Source organism: Vigna angularis, chromosome 10 (assembly GCF_016808095.1).
Source record: "Vigna angularis cultivar LongXiaoDou No.4 chromosome 10, ASM1680809v1, whole genome shotgun sequence".
NCBI classification, from domain to species: Eukaryota; Viridiplantae; Streptophyta; class Magnoliopsida; order Fabales; family Fabaceae; genus Vigna; species Vigna angularis.
Genome location: NC_068979.1, coordinates 9,274,178 through 9,298,948, shown reverse-complemented (window position 1 = coordinate 9,298,948; position 24,771 = coordinate 9,274,178). Strand labels below are relative to the sequence as shown.

At 34.8% G+C, this 24,771-nt stretch overlaps 1 protein-coding gene across 9 annotated transcripts; it reads left to right on the top strand.

Moving 5' to 3' along the window:
- Positions 1-398: 398 nt before the first annotated feature.
- On the top strand, positions 399-23,133 carry LOC108335676 (uncharacterized). 9 transcript variants are annotated; one of them, XM_017571760.2, is made up of 18 exons: positions 401-638; positions 1,307-1,383; positions 1,520-1,673; positions 4,815-4,953; positions 5,272-5,494; positions 9,385-9,568; positions 9,907-10,008; positions 10,137-10,463; positions 10,539-10,622; positions 10,713-10,871; positions 11,389-11,472; positions 12,111-12,248; positions 14,784-14,896; positions 15,023-15,183; positions 16,399-16,471; positions 20,651-20,718; positions 20,823-20,918; positions 22,467-23,133. In XM_017571760.2, the coding sequence occupies exons 2-17, from the start codon at positions 1,307-1,309 to the stop codon at positions 20,843-20,845; spliced, it is 2,109 nt and encodes a 702-aa protein (XP_017427249.1). In that variant the 5' UTR covers positions 401-638; the 3' UTR covers positions 20,846-20,918; positions 22,467-23,133. The 9 variants fall into 9 exon arrangements, with proteins under 9 accessions (XP_017427251.1, XP_017427254.1, XP_017427247.1 ...); XM_017571758.2 differs by lacking the exon at positions 22,467-23,133 and having other exon boundaries at positions 400-638; positions 5,275-5,494; positions 20,651-20,918; XM_017571757.2 differs by lacking the exon at positions 22,467-23,133 and having other exon boundaries at positions 400-638; positions 20,651-20,918.
- The last annotated feature ends 1,638 nt before the right edge of the window (positions 23,134-24,771 follow it).

Below are 24,771 nucleotides of genomic sequence, written 5' to 3'. Positions count from 1 at the left end.
CAATAATAAGAAAAGTAGAAATTATTTTATTCTAAAATCAAAATCCGAAATTAGAGTTGAATCAATATTTAATATTTTATGAAATGTAAAAATAATATAAAAATAGAAAATACACAGTGATGGTCAAAAAATAAAAATAAAGTTAAACGTTGAATTACAAAGACAAAACAATTAAAAATAAATAAAAAAAGTGAACTCAATCCATTACCGAGTTTTTTTTAACACTTCCATATTTCATTTTTCTAAATCTTATTTTTCTAAATCCTCCGCTCTAATTTTTGGCAATTTTTTTTCTACTTTTCCCGCCTACTCTTTCTCTTTTATTATTATATTCCGTGATTTTCTAGTTTCAAATTCTTCACCAACTTTTTATTTTTTTTATTTTTTTCTCCACTAGCTTACTTTTTCTGTATATTTGTTTTTTCCATGTACATCTGCATCCCACTCACAGCCATCTTCTTTGTCCATGGGCTGCACACCAAATCTGTAACACGGAGAGCACTTTCTCTCTGTAAAAGTGTGGGAAACAACAAGAAGGTAAGGAGAAACAAAATACAGGCAGAGAATAATCAAGAAGAGGGCTACCCGCAACACAGAGAGAGGAGGAGAAGCGTTTTTGTAACTGAGTTCTCTTGAAGGTAAAATTTCTCTTGAAGGAACATGGTGTGTCTTTGCCTTTCTTTTTTACTGTTTTGCGCTGAAAACATAGACTAAAGTGTACTGGTGCTGAATTCATTTTAAACTTCAAGTTGCCATGGCTTTGGGTTTTTAGGTGTGAGATATACATTTTATTTATTTATTTATTTAACTAAACCACCATAATCATTCTTTTTGTGTGTTTACGGAAACGGAAACTGCACAATAATTCAAATAAAGTGGTTTCCACTCTCACTCTAACTCTTAGGTAACCGCTAGTCTCTTTCGTATTCCTGTTTTTCTCTACCTTGCTGATTATCTTTTGGTTTTGCAATTGCTACATGTGTAACTTGTTTTAGTTTTTTGTTGCCCTGATTTCAATTATTTTAGAGTTCATGTTGTGTGTTGCATATTTTCGTTCTAGTTCATCGCATTTTTTGTGTATTTGTTATTTGTATTTTGGAAGTTGATCGGAGGTGTGAATGTGAGTTTGCGGGTTTCATGACCTAAGACGATTGCAGTGGTTGTTTGTTAGTATTTTGGATGGAGAAAACGACCGGTTATAATCCTTGCCTTTTGAGATTTTGGTGTTTTAAAAGCATATTTTGCAGTATGGCTTATTTATTGTAATTATTGTAAATTTATTTTTATTTTATTGACATTTATGCAGATGGTCACGTTCCTTGTTCTGAAGAAAGATAAAAAAATGATATGCACCACCAGGTGCATAGATCCGCCGATCCAACTGTATGAATTTTATTCTTCTTAACTTGAATTCTATTTATCACTTTTAAAAATACTTAGGAACACGTTTTGTTAGGTGTTATTTTGATAAGGCAAATGAAGTTTATGGTGTGATAGTTTGACCTAAAAATATCTGCAGGCCTCAGGAATTGAGCTTGACATGTGAAATTTCAAAACAGAAGATACGCAGTCTTTCTGAACTTCCCCAATTTTTACTAACCCCGGTCCCAAATAATTTACAAGAGAAGTCTGAGTGGGGGAACTTTTTGAATTACCTATGTAAAAATGACAAGGTATGATGCTCTCTATTTCTTCTTTGCCAAAATCTTTCTATTTTATCTGTACTTGTTTTATTAATGCTCTAGTATATTTATGTTTGTGATGGATTTGTGTAATTGTATTGGTTGTTCACTTGTTTCGATACTAAGGATATGTTTGGCCCAATCTATTTTTTACCTTTTTTCTCCTCCAAAATGGAAAATGGGTCAAGCAGTTTTTGATTTAAGTTCTTAAAAATATAGTGGTTTATTTAAGGAGAAAAAAGCTAAAAGATAACCCAGCTTTTTAAAACTCATGATGAGAAGTTTAGTTATAGCTTAAGCAAAACTTTTGACACTGAACTATCTTTCTAAATCCGAGTACATGACATTTGATATTTGTATCTTTTAGTGAACAACAATGAAATTTATGGCACTTTGATTTTCTGTCCTGTTTTGTACCCAATTCTTGTTCATGAGTTGCCTTCATTCCATAAGTTAAGTTTTTTTTTAATTGCCTATTGAATGTAGTACAAGAACAATGTTAAATGGGAATAACTTTACAATTCAAATTAGACTCTAACATCATGATTTATTGAATTTATAATCTTTCATTAAAAGAAAAAGAGTGAGCTTTTAATTTGACAAAAATATAACAATGATATAATTAAAAATAGGTTTAATCAGTTTGGAGGTCTTTATTTATGCATATTCATCTCAATTAGGTCTCTGTATTTTGAAAGAGTTCAATTTGGTCTCTTTTTATGTAAAATTGAATCAATAAAGCTCTTGTCGTTAAATTTTGTGGATGGCGTTAAATGTGTTGCCTGGTGGCATGGTGAAGTGGCATTTCATAACAACGTGGCACATAAAGAGGTCCACATAATGATCAGATGGATGTGTCCAATGAGGCCTTGCCATGTGTCAGCCCCTTCCCTACCCAAAATTAGGGTTTCAGATTGGAGGGAAGGGGGAAGGCTTCCTGCGCCGTCATGAGCGAGAATTTTGTGCCGTGAGCTGCTTTCAAATGAAGGATTTAGGATTCTGGCTTACAGGAAGTTGACCCTGTGATTTGATACACTGTTTCTGCGTTTGATTTGCAAGCAATGGAGAAGAAAAGAACTCGTGAGTTTTGTTTCTGGTGCATCAATAGAGTAGACGAAGATATGTGGGTCGCTCTTGGGTTAAACTGCAGGCGATTCGCGCTATTGGAGTTGTGCGAGGTGGAAGAAGACGTTCATAATCTGCAACAACAACAACATTTAGGGTGTGGTCGGATCTTGGTTTTCTGCAGATTTGTTTGTGGTTTTTTTGGTTATTGATGGTGAAGATGATCTCGTTGCTGTAAATGGTGCAACGTCAACGTCAAAGTGGTTCTCGTGGTGCGGCTTGGTGCGAGTAGTGGCGGAGGCGGCTTGTTGAGGACTGATGGTGAGGATGGTGGCGATGCTAGGGTTTGGCGTTTGCAGTGATGGTTGAAGATGACGGTGATTTGTGGTTTTGATGGTGGTGGCCATGGAGGCTCGCGACTGACGGTGAGGTTGAGGTGGTGGAGATAGGGTTTGGTGGTGCTAAGATGGACGTTACGACAGCTTTGCAGTGCGAATTAGGGTTAGGTGGCGGCTTTGCGGCAGCGCAGGACGGTGATGGTGGCGACACAGTTGCAGCATGGCGACAAGGGTCAGGGAATTAGGGTTTTTGCAAAGAGGATGATGATGTGGCAGTTGACGTGGCAGGGATGATGATGTGTCAAAATTTAATGGTTCATTATGGTGTGTTAGGATCTGGGACACTTGGCAAAATCTGGTCCAATCTGATTTATGTGCCACGTGGTTATGAAATGCCACTTCACCATGCCACCAGGCAACACATTTAACGTCGTCCACATAATTTAACGGCAGGAGCTTTATTGATTTAATTTTACATAAAAAGGGACCCAATTGAGCTCTTTCAAAATACGGGGACCTAATTGACACGAATATGCACAAATAGGGACCTCCAAAATGATTAAACCGTACAAATATTGTATTAGTCACTAATTTATTTGTTTTCATAACAATTACTTTTATTATTTGTTACCTCTACAAGCAATTACATATATGTGCACAGAAATACATATTAGGAACCACTCATTATGTAAAAAAAATCCTTTTTATATATGTCAAAATAAAATTAATCCAACAATAAAATTATATTTTTGCTCCTTTGTTGGAAAACTCAAGGGGGGAGAAGAACAACGAGATATTCAGTAGTGGGCCACAAGTCAACTAAATTAGAGAATATGACATCACACTTAATTAAATTTGTGGGTCTTTCTCACTAGTACATTACCTAACTTGTCCATTTTTACGCATTTAATGGTGACTGTTATTTGCACTGTTGTTCACCTCAACAACACCCTACTTGGATTAATTGCCTTGATGATATAAGGGATTATTTGCACACTAGGATCCACCATTGACAACATCATATTTGTTTAAGTCGATCACCATGAACTATTGACTCTAATACTATTTGGTTGAAACACATACTAAACACACTCACAAAAGAAAAAAAGAAGAATGGGAATTGAACAAGAGATATGGTTTCTGAATATGAAATTTATATCTCACAAACATATGTGTATCACAATACATATTACTATTTATAGTACCATTAGGAGCAATTAGTTGACAACCCACTAACTACCGTACTGACATACAACGCTATGGGAATTATCTACAACACTCTTCCTTAATTCAAATTAGCAATGGACTACATTCTTATCATCTTCCTAATGAGCTTGAATTTGTCAACCTTAAGAGATTTTGTTAACTCCAACTTCCCTTTGCTAACTTGACCCCTTACCCTTGCATATGAAAAGAGATTGTTTCAAGATTGGAAGCCATGACATCCAGTCACTTGGCCACGACTTTATTGTTGTGCCAGCCTTACTGTCTTAAAAGATATTTTAATCTTATACTATAAAAGAGTGTGGTTGGTCTTTCAGTTTTCTTATTGATTTTATTTTCTTTCTTTGCAGTACCTTTTCTCTAAGTGATTATTCCTCTACTAAGTTTCCTGTAACATTTATGACATCCAGGATGAGCAAAAGAAAACAGAATATTTTCTGTCATTATTTAGCAATGTTATTTTGGGCAGTCAAAGGAAAATCACAAACTTCTATTTTTTTTGCAGGTTGCTCTTATAAACTTTGAGCAGCATCAGTTTTACATTCTACCTCCTGCATTAGTTTCAACATCAAGTGCAGTCAATGTTGCATATAATATAGATTGTACAAGTTCTGTACCTACTCATCCAAGGGATAGTGAATCAGGTGTTCCTTCTTTGGAGGACTGCTTGTTTGTTCTCAGCAGTCAATGCTTAATGTACAAAAACATTGCATCCAATTGTTATGCGATGTGCATACACAAAATAACACTAATGGATAGAAATAACTAATGCACACATTATTCAGGTTTAGGACATCAAGTTATCTCCTATCTTTTGCCTTTGAAATGGAGAATCATATTTGTATCTCTAGGTTATCTAGCTTGGAATTGTTTTACACACAGGAACGAAGAGAAAGGTTTGCTTTATTTTGGTTCCTACCTCTTATGACACGATTGAACATAACTTGTAGATATTTCCATAGCAGGTTCGCAATTAGAGGAATGTGGTGAACCAAATACAGCTGAAGGTCTTAAGTTTTCTCAAGCTGAAGAAACTTGCAACGAATTTCAATCCAAAGGCCCTCTAAGAAATTTCATACGAGCAGACCCAAGTTACCTTAAAACTCTTGGCCAGGCTCATTCTGGATGGATTTTTGGTGGAATAGCTGAGCTTGTTGATAATTCCAAGGATGCCAAGGCAACTAAGTAGGTTTTATGTTTTGTTTCTTGTGCTGTTATATCACGCTTTACCTGCCAGTCAACATACTATTTGAGATCTTTATACTCTATTTTCCCTGGTTTATTTAATTTTTTGAAATAGGTATAATTACTGGAATTGGAACAGGCAACATAGGAATTTAAGATTCTATTGCTGCTTTTGGTTTGATGTGTAAGATGCTAAGAAAGACTAATGTTTTTTGAATTTCCAAACAATTAAGTTAAGGCAAAAGAAAATTATGTTATATAGCTTATTTGGTGTTTGGCCTCGGGTTTGTCTTTTGTTTCTTTCTTTTTCCTTGGTGGAAGTTATTAATACCAAAAACATGTAGTACAAGTAACTGAGACTGTGGATTCTGCATTTCTTTATTTCTCACCCTTTTGAAGAAGATATTGTGTGCCTACTTCAAAATGTTTTGGTAAAAGATGAATGCCATGTATATAGTTGCTTATGTTTATCTATTTTTTTTTAACTTTATGTAGAAAGTAAAAAGGTGTAGACATCAGCTAACCCTTTTTGTTTGCTTTTACATTGACTCATTTGGAATGAAGGATTGGGGATGTGAATAAGTTGATGCTTGAGATTTAAAAAACAAAATCAGCTGAATTATTTATCCTCCCTTTTAGAATAGGTCTTAAATAGTTTTATTTGAAAAACTGTTTTGGGTTGTACCCAAGAGTTGTACCTGTCTCTATACTTAGAACTCTAGTTCTGTCTTTTCATTTTTACTTTTCACTCTACTCATTAATTCTTAAGTGAAACTCATCATACCAAAAAGCATCATCGACTCCGTATAATGGTATATTGTGATAAAGGTGGTTTTAACTCCTTTTTTCATCATGCGAGCATTTTTGGGCCTCAAAAGTGGTTCTGTTGTGCTCGTCGAGACGAAATGAGAAACATAGGAGATGTGATTCAAATTCTCTAAAATATATTGTTCTTTTCATCTATCTCAAGTTGGTAATAGAGAGGGTCGATCCCATTTTGCTAGTGATAGGAAACCATAGGAAAAGTAATAAAATAAGAGGAAAAGAGAATAAAGACTTGTTTCATTGAAATCAAGGTAAAAACAGAAGGAATAACCCTACTGCCCAGAGCTAGGCTCCTTAAGAGACCAAAACGGTACTCTCCACTCTTAATTTTGTTCAAAACAGAATGTCCACCCCCACACACTCCCCTGACACTATAAAGGTAATAACGAAAAGGGAAATCTTCTAGGATCCTCCGATTTCTCTCTAACTAATTCTGTCCACCTCAGCCCTTTTACTTTTTTTCCTAATATAAACTTGTCCCCATTTCCTTTGCTCTTTTGTTTCTTTGTCCAATATATTGTTTGGCCCAACAGATATTTGGGTTGTATCAATACCGCCCTCTTGAATGATAGTCTTGTCCACAAGACTAAAGGTTGGAAATTGGACCTTCATTCACATCTCATCCTCCCACGTCTTCTTCTGCTGTTTTTCCCAGCCAATGCACCAGCCATTGGTTAACCCTTTCTCCCTCCTTGACTATGCTTCTAGTAGCCAACACGTTCTGGGGTAACCACATCTCTGATTGGTCCTCTTCTAGCCCTATTGGCAGTCTTTCTGCTGTTTTATACTTCCCAATGGCCTTCTTGAGCAACGAAACAAGAAACACAAGGTGTATTTTTGAATTGGGTGGTAACTGCAACCGATAAGCTACTTCTCCAACCCTTTTCAATGACTTCAAAAGGTCCGTAGTACCTTGCACTAAGCTTAGAATTGATGTGAGAAATAACAGAGTGTTGCCTGTGAGGTTTCATTTTAAGAAACACCATGTCCCCTATCTCAAAACTTATCTCCTTTCGATGTTTGTTTGCTTGTGCCTTCATACGATCTTGGGAATGCACCAAGTGTCCCTTCAACTGACGAATAGCTTCATCTCTATCAATTAATTCATGCTGAACTGCCTCTACTTTCACCTCTCCTCTTACAACTGGGATAATTCTTGGAGGAGGTCTTCCATAAACTGCCTCAAAGGGTGTAGTTCCTATAGATTCATGGTAAGTGGTGTTAAACCACAATTCTGCCCACGACAGCCAATTAATTGACACTTTCGGTTGATCAGTGATGAAACAACGTAGGTATGTCTCCAAGCATCAATTGGTCACTTCTGTTTGACCATCTGTTTGTGGGTGCTGAACTCATCCTTAACTTGGTCCCCTGCAGCCTGAAAAATTCCCTCCAAAAAGCACTTATAAATGTAGGATCTCTGTCATTGACCACTGATTTAAGTACCCCATGTAAACGAATCACTTCTCTGATAAAAATCTTAGCAATACTCTTAGCAGTAAAAGGATGTTTTACTGGAATGAAATGACTATATTTTGTAAGTCTATCAACCACCACCAATACCGTATCAAAACCCTTAGATTTTGGTAAGCTTGTAATAAAATCTAAGCTTATGTCCTCCCATACTTCTTCCGGAATTGGCATCGGCGGTAACAATCCTCGTGGGGCAGCAGTTACATATTTCTTACGTTGACATGTGTCACATTCTTGAACAAATTTCATGATATCCCCCTTCATCCCCTTCCAGTATAAGTTCGCAGTAGCCCTTCTATAGGTTCGGTAGAAGCCATAATGTCCTGATCGGGGAGATGCATGCAACTCTTTCAACAATTCAGGAGTCCGAGGTGATTGAGATGAAATAACTAACCTGCCTTTATATTGCAGTACACCTTGTTGATAGCTAAATCCTGCATACTTACCCCCAAGTTTTCCCTCTTTCAGTGCTGTAATGATCTCCACCAACCCCCCATCCTTATGTGCCTCATCAACTATCTTAAGATAATCCATCCAAATTGGCTCTGTGATCACTTTTCTTAAATCTGCAGCATCCTTACTTCGAGACAGTGCATAAGAGGGAATGATTTGGCTAGAATATCTGAACTAAAGGAATACTTTTGCAAACATTTTCAAACTAAGAATCTTGGAGTTTTCAAACAAAATATCTTGGAAGTTTCAAATATTTCTTGGGTATTGAAGTAAACAATCAAAAATAGGTTTTGTAATCTCTGAACAAAAATATATTCTAGATATCTTAAAAGGGACAAGTATGATTGATTGTAGATCAATGGATAGTCCCATGGACCCAATCAGAAATTAATTGCAGAACAACATGAATCTTTCTCTGTTTCAGAAATATATACAAGGTTGGTTGGGAAACTTATTTAACTTACTATTACTAGACTTGTTTTGTCTTTTGCATTTTGTTGTTAGTCAATTCATGTAGATTCCTTGTATTAATCATTGGAATGTTATCATTTGCATCTTAAGATGCCTCAAGAAGGTTCCAGGGGGCCAATGACATCTCTTGTGAACTTGTATGGTAAAACAGTTCTGTCAAGAACAAAATGTTTGAGATTCAACAAATGAAGATGTATTGTGATAATCAAATTGTTATCCACGTTGCTTCCAATCTAGTATTCCATGAGAGGACTGAATACATAAAAATTGACTGTCATGTTATTTGCATAAAGTTGATTTTGTTGATCAAGGAAATTTGTAATGAGTTTGTCAGATGCATTAACAAAATCCTTGGGAGTATCTTGAGTTTAATTTATTTGTTTTAAACTTGGTACATGAAATTTGTATAATCTAGCTTGAAGGAGAGTATTAGAATAGGTCTTGAATAGTTTTTATTGGAAAACTGTTGTGTTATACCGATCTCTGCACCTAGGACTCTACTTGTGTCTTTTCATATTTACTCTTCCATTGACTCATTGTACAAGAAAACTATCAATATAAATATGAGAATATATGAGATGCGACTCAAGTTCTCGAAAATATATTTTATTTATCATAATTCTCCTCAAATTGTACTTATTATTTTTTATTTATCTTTGGTGGTACAGAATGGACATTTTTGTAGATATCATCCAGTTGAAGAAATCACGGAAGGATGTTCCGATGCTGTGTCTTATTGATGATGGTCAAGGGATGAACCATGATGAGGTTATGAAAATGGTATCTTTTGGACATAAGCAATCTGATAAAGTTGACACGGACCACATTGGCAAATTTGGTGTTGGATTCAAAGTAGTTTTCTCTCTTATCTTTTTCCTCTCTGCCTCTTATGAACTCTAACTTATATCTGGTCTTACACAAGATTGGATAAATAGCTTCTTTCTTTCATGTTTGGGCGTAACTAGGTTAGCCGGTCTTTTAGGATGGGATTGGATAAATTGCTGCTATCTTTAATATCTGGGATAACTATTGGGGTTTAACTTTGATTCATTCAATTGGATGGACTCACATGCTTTCGGTTCCATTCTAATTTGGAATAAAATATAAATTATAATATCTTTTCAAACTCAGTTATTTGTTCTGGCTTCAGTGAATTTTGAAGTGTTGTTCTTTTTTCCTTTCTTCCATAGACAGGAGCAATGAGGCTTGGGAGAGATGTTCTGGTTCTAACACAAACAACTACTTCTAGATCTCTAGCTTTTCTTTCACAATCATTGAATGAAGGCAAAGATGTAAGTTACACTATATTAAAAAAGCTGACCCTTCAAATATACCCTATGTTGATTGGAATCAATTGACTACACCAGAAGTTAATTCAATTCTTTTAATTTTTATTCTGCTTAAATATTTTATGAGGCAGAATATTGAAATTCCCATTGTCAGCTATTGTCGACAAGGACAACGTATGGAGGTTGACCTAAGTATGCAGTCTGAAGCTTTGGCAAAATACAATTTGAAAGCTATTAAGGATTTTTCACCATTTAACAAGTATCTTATTGGTGAAAAGGCAGCCTTGTTTGGTACCGGTACAGGAACACAAATATACATATGGAACTTGGATGAATGGGGATCAAAGTATTGTTTAGAATGGCATGATGGACTGAAAGGTGGGAGTTCTTTTCACCAAGGTGACATTCTTATCCGAAGCAAGAGGATTCGTTCTCGTCCTGGCCATATTAGTCAAAAGGTTTGGAATCTCTTCTACTAATGATACTGTCAGTGGATAATATGTTGCTTTTGTAATATTTTATATTGTCTGCAGGTACCATTGGATTACTCACTTCGAGCTTATTTAGAAATTATATTTTTAGTTCCTCGAATGAAGATAAGTGTACAAAGATCATTGGTAATAGCATTCTTGTGTTTCCAATTTGTTTGTTAGGGGTGGAGCCTTCCAAGTCTATTATCCAATTCTTTTTCATTTATTTTTGCTCAGGTTAAAAGTCGACCATTATCAAAATTCCTTACTCAAACTGTTATTGAAACTGGTGAAATCTTGAGAAGGCCAGTTGAATTAATTATTGGATTTAATCAATTAGAGTGGGAGCGGGCAAACTGTGGAATGTTTTTGTATTGGCATGGTCGCTTGATTGAGGTGAGGAGTTAACCCCATACCTAATCTCATTATTTTCAAAGTTGGTTAATAGCCACTAAAAAAGTCATGGAATACCCTCAAATATGGAGGTCTTGGACTCTCGGGTATTTTATGTCCTTGTACTGCTAGGAATTTCAATTTTACGAATCTGAGACGGTGGAGAGAGTTACATGCTATTGTCCTAAAATACTCTTGTAGTCAATACTTTCTTTGTATTCTTTCCCTCATGGGTTTCAGATGTTCATATTCATTACTGGTCATCGTGTAGACATCTAAGTACAAACTTGCGATATAATGTGGGTTTGCTTGGTCTTTGTATCGTATATAATTGTCATCATATAGAACTTTTAGTCATTATATTTGGTTCTGCGTTGTGCTTGAGAAATCCATTGTAAGAGCTTTGCGTGCAATGCACTCTTAGTTTTAGTACTCAAGGAGTGCAGCTAAATTATGGAGTTAACTGTGTATGCTTAACCCGAATACTTTTCATAAGTAAGCTAATTTTTTTTTTTCTCAGGCTTACAAAAGAGTTGGTGGAATGATTCATAGTGCAGATGTTGGCCGGGGTGTAATTGGTGTTGTTGATGTGACCAATTTAATGGTATTTATTTTCCGATTTCATTTCGTTAAAGATTGTCTTTTTTTCTTGTTGGTTTGCTTGTATTCCTTTGTTGGACTAATAAGTGTATGCCTGGTTCTTGGTTTGTTTCATTCATTTGAGGAGTTGGCAACACACTCTTGCAAACATTACTGGTCAAAATGTTAGAGTTGGTCACTTCTCATCCTAACATGAAAAGCATGTGGGGTGACCAATTTAGCGAAAAAATGTTTTTGAGAATTCATGCTTTTGGGCTAGGACCTTTATATGCACTAATGTAATATTTGCTAAAATACAATTACTCTTTGTTTCAACTGTGGATAAGGTGAATTGCTTCACCACTTGCGGTTTCTTCCCGGAAAGCGTGACAGGTTAAATTTATGTGTTCGTTAACTTTATCGGTGATGTGCATCTTTTCTAATGAATGATTAAAAATTTGCTTGTCTTTTCACATTTTGAATGCTCCTTTGATAATTAAACAAGCCAAGTTTCCTATGGAACTTTTTCTGATGACGTTTCAAATTTTGATAGAACTTGTTATGTCACTGCAATCAATTATACAAAAAATATTTATTCAGTAAAATTTTTCTTGCTCTGTACAACATCTAAATTCTTGTACTATTTTCCTTCTTTTTTTATAGGATGACGAGGATGGTCGGGTGTGGGTACATAATAACAAGCAGGGATTCCAAGACTCAGAACATTATGCATGTCTTGAGCAGTGGCTGGGTAGAAAAGCAGATGAATATTGGGACAAAAATTTTGACGCCCTTGAGTTGGTAAAACTCTTCTTTTAAATTCTAGCAAAGCTACAGTTCTTTTTTTTTAAGTTCTTGTTATTATTCTATCAAAATAAGCCATCATACGAGGTTGTTTCATTTAATTGAATTTGGTACAAGTATTCAGTTTAAATTTTAATATGTCCACTTTACATGAGATGTGTTAAAAGAATGGCGTTTACTTACTCAAAGAGTTGAGAGAAACTAAAATGTTTTTTACTCACTTCTCTAAACCCTAGTACACCATACTACCCTATTTATATGGGATAGAAGTTCACATACAAGGAAAATATGGAAGCTCCTAAAAACCTAATAGAAATACATTACATTTCTTATACAACAATCCTTGTCCTTGGTTTCCTTTTATGTACCTGAGAATGTGAATCACTACATTCCTATGATCAACATGTTGATTTTACATAAATTGACTTAACTCCCACTGGATAAGAAAATCAGGTCATGTTATGGTAAGATAGATGAGTTTTCTAACCAATCTCTATATCTCTTTGGGTCTAAGAAAGGCTTACTTTGATCTCTCATTAACTTTTTGTTAAGAGGTGGACTCTAAGCCTAACTCAACTCCACAAAACTGGCTTTTAAGGTGAGGTTTGTACCCACTTATATACTTTAAATTGACCTTATCTCTAGTCGATGTGAGACTTTCAACACACCCTTCTCAAGCCCAAGGTATATTCATCTCGAGCGTAAGAGTAGACATTAATGGGTGGTCTGATAATGGTCTGATAGCGGGTGGAACAATATGCCCAACAAACAACATATATTGTTAGGATAGGCTTTAACCATAGCTTTGATACCATGTTAAGAAGTAGACTTTAAGTCTAACTTAATCTCACAAAACCGACTTTTAAGATGAGGTTTGCAACCACTTATATACTTTAAATTGGTCTTATCTCTAATCGAGGTGAGACTTTCAACACTTTTGATTTGAGTCCATAGGACTATCAATGGACTTACAATTTGTCAGGCATGTTTCCTCCAAAATATCAAGAGCATATTTTCTTAATGAAATGATGACACCTTTTGACTGTGCCACTTCGATACCAATAAAATATTTTAGACAACCCTGATCTTTGGTCTGAAAGTGGTTGAACAAATGATTCTCTAATTGAGTAGTTCTAGTGATGTCATTCCCTGTAATAACAATATCAGCAACATACACCATAAGATAAACACATTTGTTAGTTTCAATCCAAAATTCTGCACAACCTGACTAAATTGACCAAACCAAGCTCGAGGTGATTGCTTCAAGCAATAGAGGGAACAATGTAATTTACAAACTAATCGAGACTCCTCCTGAGCAGCAAATTCAGGAGGTTGCTCCATGTATATCTCCTCTTCTAAATAACCATGAAGAAAGACATTTTTAATGTCCAATTGGTAAAGGCAGCCATTGCGAGCAAAATACGAACCATACTAGTTTTAGCCATAGGAGAAAAAGTATTACAATAGTTGTGACATAAACTTGAGTTTATCCCTTAGCTACTAGACGAGCTGAGACGATCAATTGCTCCAGTAGGACCAACTTTAATAGCATAGATCTTTCTACTACCAACCGACTTCTTACCAGGAGGAAGAGAGACAAGGTCCCAAGTTTATATTTGTTCAAGTGCCTGTATTTCATCAGCCATAGCTTGTCACCATCCAAGATGACCAAGTGGAAACATCTTGTTCAAGGTGATCATGGTATCCTTGACCAAGAAACCATAATTCCATGGAAGAAGACTAAGATAAATAGTTTTTTCCAGTTGAGTATTGTAGAAGTAATGGTAGGAGTAGCAGATAGAGAAGGTGTTCCAAAACCGGAAGCCATTCCAAAGCCAAACAAATTAAGGAAAATATGATTTTGAGAGTAAAAACCCTAGATATGAGTTATTGCCAAAGAAACATTAAAACAGGGACCACAACACACTCAGGGGATTGCGGAAAAATGACTGAAAGTAGCATGGTGATGTTCCAAAAAGGAGAAGGTGGCGTGTGTCACGCGTCTGAGGCTAGCTAGAGATAGGCAACACATGACGACGCGTGTGAAGGCGAATGAGGTGGAGATTACTAGGGGTGAGTCGTACTTCTCAAGGCGCACCTAACCCTTGACTTCGTCGGAGAAAAAATGACGGCGGTGGCAGGAATGGACAGTGATGGCAGACGGTAGCGACAACGACAGGAACTGAAAGCCCATGCGGTTGGCTCTAGATACCAACTTACATAGTTGAGAGAAACTAAATATTTTATTACTCACTTCTCTATACCCTAATACACCATACTACCTAGGGATAGGAGTTTAGCATACAAGGAAAATAAGGAAGCTCCTAAAAGCCTACTAGAAATACATTACATTGTAACATACTTGTTTCTTTTTGTAAGACGTTGATTCCAATATTGTTTCGTGTGATTAAACAGGATATTAGATGAAGTGGATTTTCACTTCAGTACTTGCATGAGAAAAATCAGAACTTTGACATGCGTATCTTCATACCCTGGGTCTTATACTAACTGTTAGTTTTATTACTTCTGCAGAACATAGATAATTGTGTCTTCAAACCTGATCATGAGTGGGTTCAATGTGACAAGTGCAGAAAGTGGAGAATATTACCTACAGATTTTGATAGCAGAAATTTGCCTTTACAATGGTATGTTATCGTATATTTCACGCAAAAAGTCTGATGTTACTTGTAAATTGGAGTGAAATAAAAAAAAAGAGTTTGTTTGGATTTGCTTGTGTTATAATCATTTGTGATTTCTGCTTGCTGTTTCAGGTTTTGTTTTATGGAGCCTTTCAAAGGTCAATGTTCAGATTCTGAACAGAAGATGGCGCTGGGCATAGTTAATGTTTCCACAAAGAGGTCGGGTTATGATTGCTTGTTGAAGGATTCCAACGACAAAAAGGTGGAAGGTGATAGGAAAACCTCTGGCACAGGTTAGACTATCAATCAGAATAAAGAACGAAATCATACGCCCATTAGTCCTAAAGATTTATTTTTGCTATAATCAGTGGTAAAAATCACGAAGCATAAATATTCTATCATTTTTTATCTGATCATGAATTTAGTTTTATTGAAATCTTATTCGAAACAGATAAATTAACATACGATAATGAATTAACATATAAATTTGGAAATAATCGATGGAAATAATTCCTACAATAGAAATTGATATGTTGTGCGAAGTAACTCTAATAACATAGAAGGATAATTATGACCAAATGTGTATATTTGTTAATTTGTCTAAAATTTCTGATTGAAGTCGCATGCATTAATGAACTTTGTTATTTTATTATTTAATATACTTGTTTGACTAGGGCAAAGGTTTTTATGTTATTGTTGGGATAAAATTTAACATGCAAGTCTTTTGGTCACAGTTTGTTCAAAATGATTAATTGAAGTTATATGCTTGAATTTATATTATTCATTATACTTATTCTTTAGGTTATATGCACGTATACAGATTTATTTAACTACTTCCAGGTTATGTGGAGATATGATTCAACCTATGATTCTTTTTGTTCATTGTTATATAACTTGTTAAGCGTGGTCCATAATTGATCACATCTTGTATTTAGGTCTGGATGTGACACATCCCACGTATAAAAAGAATCTTCTTCTTAGGTTTAAAATAATTACACAATTATATACAAATCTATCAAATTTTAAAAAAATTACAATATTGCATTACATGTAACCAAAACTTGGTTCATTTTCTGTGACGTTAAAGTGAACTTTTATTATAGATTTATAGCGTATGAATTAAATTCGTTCAACACTTGAAATGATACAATTTTAATAAAGTTGTTCCGTTATCTTATTGTTAAAATTAATTACCTCTTATTTTATTAGACTTAATTCTGTGTTTCTAATCTACAAAAGTTTAAGTGCGCAATGATATTTATTTTGTTGTCTTGTTTGCGTTACATGTCAATTGCTGATCTTCTATATTGGCTGTGTAAAAATTTATGTATATAGCAATTTAAAATATGATCACAACATTAATGCATATTTAGTTAGTTTGTTACTTTTACAACCGTTTTTTGTTAACCTTCAGTATCTTGACCTGGTACTCTGGTCTTATGTGTTACTTCAGAGGGTAACACTCCTTTATTTTCGTCTCTAATTCCTGCTATACCCTCCACTCGCAGATGAGAAATTAATCCATTATGAGGATGTCAAATTTCCAGCATTAAAGCGGTTGAGAAAGGGGCCAAGAAAACGGTAGGATTTTGTTTTGGGTGAATACGAAAACTGTAGGATGTTACAACTCCAACTAACCTTAGATTGATAAGCTCACAACACAATCTTCTTTCTTTTTTTGTGGGGCGGAGGGTATCACAGCATTTGGGATTAGAATTCCCTCAGGTTTTGATGGAAGGACACAGTCTCCATTCTGCCCAAGTTCAAGTTTTAATGTCTGAAATATTCAGGAAACAAGGATGAAGAATCTTCTCAAGTTTTCTGCCAAGTTAAAGTTTTTACGCTATTTCAGTTTTAATCCCTATTTCAAAAGTCTCCATACTTAAAAAATTCATGGATTTAGTGCTCAATGTCTAATTATTATTTTTGTCTGTTAGGTATCATTCATACAGCTTAAGCACACAATTAAAATAGAGAAGAGAAAATATTGATAATAGACAAAAATGAGCAAAAATGAAATTTTATACTAGTGGAAGAAATTTACAGCACCTTCCTCTTTTAATACAAAACTTTTTTAAATTATGAGAATACAAGAAGTGAGAGAACAAAGGAGAGAATGAGATATATAACAAAGGGGGCAAGAAGTTTCTTTTATAGTCATCAAACCATATCCCTTTACAAGTTCCCACCAATGTGAGACTTTATTCTTCACAATCTCTCACTTGAAGATTTTGATGAAACTAATCAAATCTTTACACCATCTTTTCCTTCGTTGATAAACTTCAATAGAATCAAATTAACGTAAATATACTAATAACCTTTGACACCTAATTCTGATTCTTCGAAACGCAATGCATATCTAAAATCTTGTTTGTCGGTTCTAAGTCCTTCATATCAAACTCCCTAGCCAATTGTGCCTTCAGTTCTTGGATTAGAGCTTTGTTGGGGTCTATCACCAACATGTCATCCACATATAACAACAAAATGATAAATCATTTTCATTAAACCTATTGTAATAAGTACAATAGTCTGAACTTAGTCTGTTGTATTTGAGGCTAATGATGACAGAATCAAATCTCTTATACTAACACTTTGGTGTCTGCTTTAGACCGGATAGAGATTTGTTCAACCTACAAACCAAGTTTTGTTGCTCTTCAAAGCCTTCTGGTTGGAACATCATTTTATTCTTGCTTAACAATAATCTTGTGAGCGGTGGAACTCACAGGCAATACTCTTTCACATTGTTAGCACAGTCTAAGCACTTCATTCTTTCCTAGTTTCAAGCCCTACTTGTGCTTTGATTTTCTTGAACTAGTAATAACAATACATTTGACTTTCTTTTGATGTAATACACCCACAAACTTCTGGAATAAACTTTCCTTTTCCTAGGAATAACTTTGGTGATTCCTTTACCTCAGAATGAACCAAGTCTTCTTGTGTTTTCTTTTCTGGTAGTCAAACTTGCAAACTTCGATCTATGTTGTTGGCTTATCACATAGTGCTCGCATAAAGGTAAAACAATCTTCTTAAGCTCGAGTACAAATTACGTTCCGCCTTACAAACTTCATTTTGACATATGTCCAAGTACGATGTCACGTCAACTCTGTTTCTTCTTGACTTGTCAATGCAACCATTGCATTAGCTTTCTACAACGTATCTCCCATAAGCACATGTCATGATCTTCTGAGCTTTTATGACTTACTAGATCTCCCCTCTTTTTCACAAAATATCTTCATCCTTTGATGTATTTGCCATACAACCTTGTGAGGTTGATACATCAGAGTTCTTTCTTCCACTCTTCTCGTGCCAACATTCTTTCTTGACATGCCCCCTTTTGCCACAATTGTAGCATTTGAGATGCTTCTTACTTTGAGATCTATCATGGGACTGACTCCTACCAAACCCATATTTCGTTGATCTTCTTCTCATCATCACCAAAGCTTGTGTTTCCTTCGAACTTTCCAGTATGTCTTCTTTGTTCCTCCGCCTAGAATCTTCAAGAATTGCTCTGGCAACATCCTCAAAGCGTAGACAGCCTTCAATATTATTATTCGTAATATTGATGATGGGTTGATCATATGAGTCTGGTAAACTCTGCAGTAGAAGCTTCGCGCGTTCATTTTCAACTATGTTGAAATCTGTTGCTGATAGTTGGGCAAACAAAGTGTTCAGATGGTTGATGTGGTCCGTCATCGTTGTGGACTCACTCATCCGAAGAGTGTAGAGTTTCCTCTTCAAGAATATTCTTGTGTGAAGAGACTTCACCTCATATAATTTTATGAGGGCATCCCAAATCTCTCTTGCTGTTTCTTTCTCCGCCACACTGGATAACATTGAATCTGCCATTAATAGGTGCAAATTCGCGATGGCGTTATTGTCAATTTCTTTCCACTTTTGCTCTGTCATTTTTGTGGGTTTTCCTTCAATTGTAGCTATGCAATTGTCCTTTCTCAAAATTGCCTTTATCTTCAATTTCCACAACGAGAAATTGTTCCCGTTGAACCTCTCTATCTAGTATTTTGTTGTCAAAATTTCTAAAATATCAGTTTATGCACTTCTCACTATGAATAGTATTGTCTACTGGAACAACACAGGTAAACCGTGAAGTAACACAGTAAGAAGTTCCTAGGAAAGAGAGGTGGGTCACAAATGGACACTCTTAAATACCAAATCTTTTTTCTAGCCAGAACTTTTCCAAACAGTACTTTTACACCACCAGATCGGATTAAACCGTAATCACAGTGCATACTCAGAATTTTACCAACACTATTCTAATGACAATAGCAGTGAAATACAAACCTATAGCTCTGATACTATTGTTGGGTATATCATTCATACAGCACAAGCACACACAACTAAAATAAAGAAGAGAAAATACTGATAATAGGCAAAAATGAAATTTTATACTACTGGAAGAAATTTACAGCAGATCTCTCTTTCAATACAAAACTTCTCTAAATTATGAGAATACAAGAAAGGAGAGAACAAAGGAGAGAATGAGATATATAACAAAGGGGGCAAGGGGTTTCTTTTATAGCCATCAAGTCATACCCTTTTACAAGTTTCCATCAATGTGGGACTTCTTTCCTCACAAACAATATGCCTTGTCATCATCCCTCGGTTATTGGACACATGACTGGTTTTTAATTACACGTGTGAATTGAAGAAGACAACTTGGATGCATTATGTTTATGAAGGAAATTTCATCATTAAGGAATGGAGGAAGGAGAAGATAAATTTGAATTGAAGTGCTTTCTTAATTTGAAAGCAAGAGTTGCTAAGGAATGTTGATGGCATTGAGGAGTTGGTTGTGGTTTACAACAATAAGTGAATTCGTTTGTGTCTAGGTAGGGTTAATAAATTAGGGATTTTTTTTATCTAGGGTTTTACATTATTCTGGGTTGGGGTGAACTATGGTGGTGATAGGTAGGGTTTGTGTCTAGGTAGGGTTAATAAGTGAATTCGTTTGTGTCTAGGTAGGGTTGTGTGATGAAATATGAAAGAGAGACATGGGGTTCTACGTGGAGGAGTACTGCATCCCAATTTTCAGATACACCTTGCTCATGTTCATAATTGGGATCAAAACTATGTTTATGGGAAAGATTGTTGCTTATGAAAGCAACTATATTGAAGAACAAATGATTTTTTTTTATAGATGTAGAAATTGGAAAGTATGTCACAAATTATGGTAATTATATTCAAGTATGGTGGTATTTTTTATTTCCTCTTTGTATATTGTTCTCTTTGAATATAAGTCATACATATATTGAGAACATAGATTTAACTAAGATGACATGTCATTTTAAATAATAAATCACATGTGTCAAATATAATGTGTCCATGTAATTTATTCTGTAATACAATTCATAGAAAATTTAACACGGTTTAAAATAGAGGATGCATTCTGTAAGACCTCGAAAATTTAACTCAAAAACCTACCTGTCAAATCTCATTAATTACTCCCAAAAAAAATCTTGCTCAGACCATTTAAAACGCACTCCCAAACTCTGCAAACTGGCGCCAGGTGTCAAGAATGGAACGTTCTAAAATCAGTAGTGGAAGACATGTGTCCGTATGAGAGTGCACGTCCGTTTTACCTTGGGAAGAAAAATGATTTTTCTGAAAACCTTCTTCCCACTCTCTGCATGCACCTTTCTTCCTCCTGAAAAACTGATTTTTCATTTCCTTCTCCTTCTCTCTAGAAACCTCTTCCTTCTCTCTACTAAAACTTACCCTTTCTCTTCTTCGTTCATCATTCAGAAACCATAGAAGTACTCCCGATGTTGTAAGCTTCAATTTGGACCGAACAGATCCAGATTCTGAAACTGGTAAGTTCTCGACCTTAACCGTTCGTTTCTGGGTTACATGCAAAACCAAGTTTTTGGCTGCATGTAAGGGTGTAGTCTAAGTACTTTGGTTTTCTTGTGGTTAGATTTGATTGGAAGAGTTAAGTGACCGTTGAGGGTAGAAAACGTTAGTTGGGCGAGCCACAAATCTTGTGTTTAGGACAATTTGCTCACAAATCCAGGTAAAGGAAGCTTATTTGATTTAATTCATATGCTGTGCTTTGTATGAACGTTCGTTTAAGTTGATTGCATGAATATGATGCATGTTGGTTGATATGTATGATGATGTTTGAAATGTATAAATGTGAATATGAGTTATCACTATGAAGTATGAATTATTAATGTGGAATTCTGTAAAGTATGTAAATTGGTGCTTGATATGAAGTTATAAGATATGAACTGTTATGTTGAAATGTGAGTTGAAAAATAGATGAAAAATCTGAATATGACATTCTCACTATGACAATGTACGTTCGTTATCGAACGGTCATTTACCGTTTGGTTTTCTAGTAAACTGTTAAAAATGGAATTCTTTCATTTGGAAAGAACTCTAGTCGAGAACGAGCGTCCTCCTATAAAATACTAGGTTTGAACGATCGGCTCAGCCTAGTGGTATCCGGATGTCTGAAATAAAATAATAATATATTTATACCCTCGTACTTTAAAAGAAGAATTTGTAACGCTCGGTCTTATACTTAGCATTCGAAATAAGTAGCGCTCGGTCTTATACCTAGCGTTCGTTCTAAGTAGTGCTCGGTCTTATACCAAACGCTCGTATTATTGTATAATCAACCTTGATAAAATAGCGTTCGTTCAACTGTAATAATATATTTTTCCATGTTCGGTCATTTACTGGCATTGGATTTCCGTGGGTGAATTAATTGAAACATAGTCTTTAATCCATTGTTTTCTCTCTGCATTGGATATGGTCTAAGACCTTCTTACTCGACTTCTTTCTTAAGAATTGATTTAACTCAAGAGAGTTAGTTCATTTAACTAACTCATGTGGTAATTACCGTTCGTCACAGATTACTCTAGTTTACTCAGTTCACTTCTTAAATTTAAAAGATATTCTCTTAGTCTTCTTCTGTACCGAACGGGAGAATTGTTGGTCTCACTATTATCATTCGTCCTCGTTCTTCAGAGGGCTGAACGTTCGTTATTTCGTGTCCTTGTAACTAATGATGAAAATAGTAATAAAGTAAAGGATTACAAAGGGTGAACATTATATGGAAAGAATATACGATTATGGAATTTGAACGAGCGTTCCGGGGAGGAACGACTCATGTATTGAATATTGGAATTGGTAAAGTATGACTGTGGTTATGCTAATGTTGGCAGTTCATCCTGATGTTCTGTGAGTACTCGTCCTCACGTAGAGGGGGTAGGTCATGTGTGGGAACGGTAGGAGGTCCTAGTCCTTAGGGGTACTTTGGATAGGGCTAACCTCGAGTGGCAGCTGTTGAGTGTATCCCAGTTACTACATCACTCGGGTGCAAGAACGCCTGTAGCTACACAGATTCATACAGTCCGGACGGTCCGTCTAGTGATAGATTTCGTATGATTATAAATGTTAAACTATATGCTTGTGTGTTGTTTGGAATGTTTAATTTAAATGTTGATGTATGAATTAAATTACATAAGCTTACCCTTCGTTTTTCCTTGTGTTGTCTCTCGTCCCTGTACGTCCGTCCTGTCATTGCAATGATCATCCGTGTGGATGTGAGTAGAAGGTGAGGCATTGCTAGAAGACGTTATTGAAGAAGAAAACCTGGTAAAAGTGGAGGTCAAAGCCGAGCCCTAGAGTGTTCGTTTATTTTAGATATTAGTTGGTTAGTTTTTGAACGTTCGGTTATTTGGTTTTGTAAAAGGTTTAATAGGTTCGGAGGTCCCTATATTTGTGGGTTCGTTTCAATTGAGTCCTCCAATTTTGAAAGTGATCAATTTGGTCCCTAATTTAACAAAATTGAGTCAATAATACCCTTTCCGTTAAATGCAATGGACATCATTAACTTTTTAAACATGTGGTATGTTGAAGCATCCTTCAAATAAAACTGTGCCACCTGCAAATAAAAGGATGCCTCAACATGCCACATGTTTAAAAAGTTAACATCGTCCATTATATTTAACGGAAAGGGTATTATTGACTCAATTTTGTTAAATTAGGGACCAAATTGATCACTTTCAAAATTGGAGGACCCAATTGAAACGAACCCACAAATATAAGGACCTCCGAACCTATTAAACCTTTTGTAAAACCGTTCGTCCTTGACTCTTATTATTTATGTAGTATTGTTTTTAGTTTTGTATTTTAAGTCGTTCGGCTTGTGAACTCTAATTTTAGTGTAAGACTGCATTGTTTTACTGTTAAATGTAATTAATTCTATTATATGGTGATTACTGTATTTTGGGATGTTACACATTCCATACATTTTCAAAATATTGGAATAGATTTTATATGTAATAGTAATAAAATATAAATAGAAGGGGAACGAAGTCGATAATATAGTGATTAAAAACATTTTTAATCATAATAAAATAATAAATTAGGTAATTAATAATTCACATTATACAAATAAAAAAAGAAGTAAAAAATATTTAAGAAACCAAAATAACAATAAAAGAGTGTCCCAGTTGGGATTTTGTTATTATAACAAAAAGGAGTAGTTTTTCGATTTTTATTTTTTTTATCATAAGAGAAAATAAGAATTATAGAACTAAATAAAGAAATTTTAAACTTTTTATTACATAGATCTATTTTTCCCGATCAATATTTTGGTATTTTTTTTGGGCCGTGCAAGATGAAGATGAAATTCATGATTGATTAGAACGTCCTAAAATTAGACTATGGTTGATTAGATAACTAGTAAATATAATTAGAAAGTCTGGTGTCATTAAAGATAATAAATAAATCGAGTTTAAAGTAAATTTCTTAATTAAAGTTATAGGTTATTTGTTTATATTAGACCACCATAATCTTACATTGGATTTGTAGGTGACTTAATATTCAGTTTCATAAAGTTGAGTTAAAGGTAAAATATGCTTTTTAATTATTTTAAAGTAAATGTTGGAGATTGATAAGTACATATTAAGAATAAATTAAAAAAATTGTTTTCATTTAATTTTTTTATTTCAAATTTCACTATACCAAATACTGTCTTCACTTTTCTTTCTCTACTCTTTACAAATACCCATTTTATGCTGTTTTCTACATTATTTGACTGTTCCAATGAAATGAAAGATTTAAGAAAGATTAGCAGTGGTGATTAACATTTTAACATACACTTGAGCTGCAACTTCTGTGTAGGCTCCTTTTCTTTTTCTATGACGTGATTGTGTCCTAACAACACGTTGAATTTGACTTCATCAATCACCAATACACATGCAAAGTGATGGTCGGATTCGAGGAGAACCTGTGAGAACCTTAATCGCAAAATCTCCTATTAAGGTTTGTACACAACATGTTTACTTCTGATAAACGTTAATGAGAAAGATTATAAAAATGAAGTTGCAGGTGATGCTTAGCACAAGGAATAAAAATGTTATAGAGGAGATGGCGTGTAAAGAATAGGAGAAGGAAAATTAAGTTTCATGCTTTATTTCATGGCTACGTTGAAGGAGCTGAATGAAACGAACTACCTATTTCATCTTTTCATGCTTTATTTCATTACTGCACACAAATCTTACCGATACATGTATCATTTTCATTTCCTCATTTCGTAATAAAAGGGAAAATTTTAAAATTTTGTAACACATTGCATCATGTCTTTCTAATAATAATATTACCGAGTGTGTAGATGGGAAATTTTGAAGTAATTAATTTTTTAGAGAATTTAAAATTTAGAGTTGCGAAATATATTATCTGAATATGAAATTTTAAAAAAAACTGAAATTTTAAAGTTTATGAAAGTAATTAGATTCTTCAAATTTAAAACTTTCAAATTTTAGTAAAAAATTTATACTTTTTTTTTGTAGTTTCTTCTTAATTTTAATTTTAGTTGTATCTATTTGACTAAGATGAAAACATTACAGGAA

Excerpts from the sequence above, each read along its gene's own strand:
- LOC108335676 (XM_017571757.2), top strand. The coding sequence starts at position 1,307 with ATGGTCACGTTCCTTGTTCTGAAGAAAGATAAAAAAATGATATGCACC. Across the intron at positions 11,473-12,110 it reads TTGATGTGACCAATTTAATG|GATGACGAGGATGGTCGGGT; the intron begins GTATTTATTTTC and ends CTTTTTTTATAG. Across the intron at positions 14,897-15,022 it reads AGAAATTTGCCTTTACAATG|GTTTTGTTTTATGGAGCCTT; the intron begins GTATGTTATCGT and ends TTGCTGTTTCAG.